Source organism: Neopelma chrysocephalum, unplaced genomic scaffold (assembly GCF_003984885.1).
Source record: "Neopelma chrysocephalum unplaced genomic scaffold, ASM398488v2 Primary Assembly neopelma1_187694, whole genome shotgun sequence".
Classification (NCBI taxonomy): domain Eukaryota; kingdom Metazoa; phylum Chordata; class Aves; order Passeriformes; family Pipridae; genus Neopelma; species Neopelma chrysocephalum.
Window position 1 is genome coordinate 10,487 of NW_020939199.1, and position 2,823 is coordinate 13,309.

General features: G+C 69.7%; 1 protein-coding gene across 1 annotated transcript; it reads right to left on the reverse strand.

Moving 5' to 3' along the window:
• Positions 1-1,224: 1,224 nt before the first annotated feature.
• Positions 1,225-2,596, reverse strand: LOC113963051 (myosin-10-like). Its single transcript, XM_027673841.1, has 4 exons — positions 2,325-2,596; positions 2,149-2,212; positions 1,806-1,875; positions 1,225-1,736 (listed from the first exon to the last, which is right to left on the reverse strand). Exons 1-4 carry the CDS (start codon positions 2,574-2,576, stop codon positions 1,583-1,585), a joined length of 540 nt encoding a protein of 179 aa, XP_027529642.1. The 5' UTR covers positions 2,577-2,596; the 3' UTR covers positions 1,225-1,582.
• Between the last annotated feature and the right edge of the window lie 227 nt (positions 2,597-2,823).

Consider the following 2,823-nt stretch of genomic DNA (forward strand, 5'->3'; position numbering starts at 1 on the left):
GCCATTGTTCAGCCGGATGAGCCCGAGAGGGGCGGCGGGACCCGGCTCTTCCTCCGGGCTGCGGCCGCGGCGCTGGGGCCGGGCCCTTTCCCAGCTGAAGCCACAGCTAAAAATACCTGGGAGGGGAGAATTGGGAGCCCGACGCCCGCTCCGGCCTCCGCTGCCGCTTCGGGATGGGGTAATTACACGTGTGGAGCAGCCTGGGCACGGCCAGGAATAGCCGGGAATAGCTGACCCCGGCAGTGGGGTGGCAGGACGGAGCCACGCCGGGGGAGCACCCAGGGCTCCCTTTCTGGGGTGTCCGTGCAGGAACATGCCTGTGCACCCCCAGCTCGTCAGCCCATCCTTCCTGGGGCTGCTGGAGCTTCCCACGAGCCCGTCAGGAATTTCCCCAGAGGGATGAAGCATCACCCTGGTCGAGCTGGGTGGGTGGGAGGGACAGGGGGTCCCTATGAGGAGGGAGAGGACAGCGCAGGGTGGTGGAGGGACGAGGGGTGTTTCCCCATCCCCGTCCCGCGAGTCAAAGGTCCCCCAGAACCCCCCTTGTCCCCATCCCTCCCCCCCAACCCCAACCCCGACACCTACCGCCCGCTCCCGGCAGGACGCCAGGCTGGCATTGCCCTTCCTGCCGTCCCCGCGGGCCCGGGCCAGCTCCCTGCGCAGCGCCCGCTCCTCCCGCTCCAGCCGCGCTCGCTCCCGCTCCAGCTCCACCACGCGCTCGCCCAGCTCCCGGCTCTCGTTGGCCGCCCGCTCCCGGCACCCCCGCAGCTTGCCCACGGCCTCGGAGCGCCACACCATCACCGCCACCGCCACCGTCACCGCCGCCACCAGCACCAGCAGCGCCGCGCACAGCGCCAGCACCTTCAGCGTGGCCCTGGGCACCGCGGGGTCCATGCCCGGGGAGGGGGACACGCGGGGACGCGGAGCCGCTCCCCGGCGGCGCCTGCCCGGGGCTTGTGCCGGTGTCGCTCCCCGCGGTGCCGTAATTGCCGCGCGTGGGTTTTTTTTTTTTTTCCCACCGAACGCCGCCTCGGGGCTGCGGTTTGGTCGCAGGTCACGGCCCAGAATAGACTCTGTTTGTGCTGGAAGAGGGGACGAGGCTCCGTCCCAGCTGCAGGGACGAGCTGGGATGTGCCCGGGGGGCCGGTGGGACGCTGAGGTTCCCGTCTGCCCCCTCCGGATCGGGGCTCTGGATCCCCGAGAGACGCAGCAGCAGCAAAACGCTGGATTTGCACAGGTTTTATTGGAAGGCAGATAAAAAGTGCTGAACTGCGGAGTAACTGCGGGTCCTCGGCCCAGGGCATGTCTCTGTCCCCTCCAACCCGTGCCCTGTCCCCTCCCTCGCCCTGGGAGCAGCCCCCGGTGGCTGGACAGGAATCATCACCCCGGGATGTCCCCACGGGGGATTTGTGGTGTCAGGGCAGGGCTGAGCAGGGGACAGGGCTGAGCAGGGGACAGGGCTGAGGGGACTCCCTGCACCCACACCCACCCCCAGACCCCACCAGGCTGCACGGGGACAGTCCCTCCTCCCCCCACACCAGGGGACAGGGAATCACCGGGCCCCTGTTCCCGCTGCTCCAGGTCACTTTCGGAGGAGCAGCCCAAGGAGGAGGAGGACAAGGAGGAGAGGCAGGAGGCCAGAGGGTTTGTCTGGGCCCCCATTCCCAGAGGTCTGCTGGCTCCTCGTGTCCCGGAGCTGCTCCTGCAGGGCCTGGTTCTGCTGCTGGAGCTCCTCCCTGTCGGGGACAGGGTCAGTGGGTGGCAGAGCGGGGGTCTGGGGGCCGTGAGGGGGGTGGGGGGCTCACCTGCGGCTCTGCTCCTGCTCCAGCTGCTCCTGCTGCCGGGAAACCTCCTGCCTCAGCTCCTTGTTCTCCTCTGAGGGGAGGGGACAGCAGGGGGGTCAGGACACAGGGGTCAGGGTGGCCCGGGGGATGGGGAGCAGGATGGCACAGGGGACTGTGACCAGGGTGACCTGGAGGATGAGGATTGGGGTGTCCTGGGGGACAGGGATGAGGGTGGGCCAAAGGGTGCGGATCAGTGTCCCAGGGCATGAGGGTGACCCAGGAATGGGGACCAGGGCGTCCCAGGGCACAAGGGATCAGGTTGTATCAGGGGACAAGGACCAGGACACAGGGGACAGGGACTCACCCTCCAGCCGGATCACTTCGGCCAGCGCCTGCTTCAGCTCCGAGGCTTTCTCCTCCAACACTCCCTGAGCAGGGGCAGAGGGAATGGCTGGAGGCCCCGGCTCAGGATCCCCTCCTCACCAGCCAATTCGGGGGTCCCGGGCCCCCCTCGCCCTCCACCAGCACCCCAACACCCACCAGCTCCTTCCTGCAGCCGTCCCGCTGCTCGCGGGCCTCGGCGAGGGACCGGTTGGTGACATCCAGCGCCTCCTCCAGCCGCGCCAGCCCCTCCGAGCCACCCCCGGCCCCCGCGCAGCCCCCGGCCGAGCGGCACAGCACGGTGGGCACCGTCACCGCCACCACCACCGCCGCCACCGCGAGGGTCGCGGCCGCCACCGCCTTCCAGGGGCGCCGGGCCGGGGGCGGGGGGCGCGGCCGGGAGATCTCCATCCTGCCCCGCGTCCCGGGCAAAACCTCCCGGAGCCGGCAAGGGAGAGACCTTGAGCTTTTACCCCCCAAAATCGAGCGGTTTCGGTTTCTCGAACAACGGGACTTTTCCAGGAAATCACGTGCTTCCCGACCCCGCGGCACCGCGGCGAGGGGTGACCCCGGGCTGGCTCCGGGCTCTGCTGCACCCCGGGCACGGGGGGGAAACCCCAAATCCATGTCCCGGGGAGGGAAGCACAGCTGGGGGGGG

Coding starts and splice junctions, on each gene's coding strand:
- LOC113963051 (XM_027673841.1), bottom strand. CDS start 2,576: ATGGAGATCTCCCGGCCGCGCCCCCCGCCCCCGGCCCGGCGCCCCTGG. Junction 2,213..2,324: donor ACGGCTGCAGGAAGGAGCTG/GTGGGTGTTGGG, acceptor GCCCCTGCTCAG/GGAGTGTTGGAGGAGAAAGC. Junction 1,737..1,805: donor GAGCAGGAGCAGAGCCGCAG/GTGAGCCCCCCA, acceptor TGTCCCCGACAG/GGAGGAGCTCCAGCAGCAGA.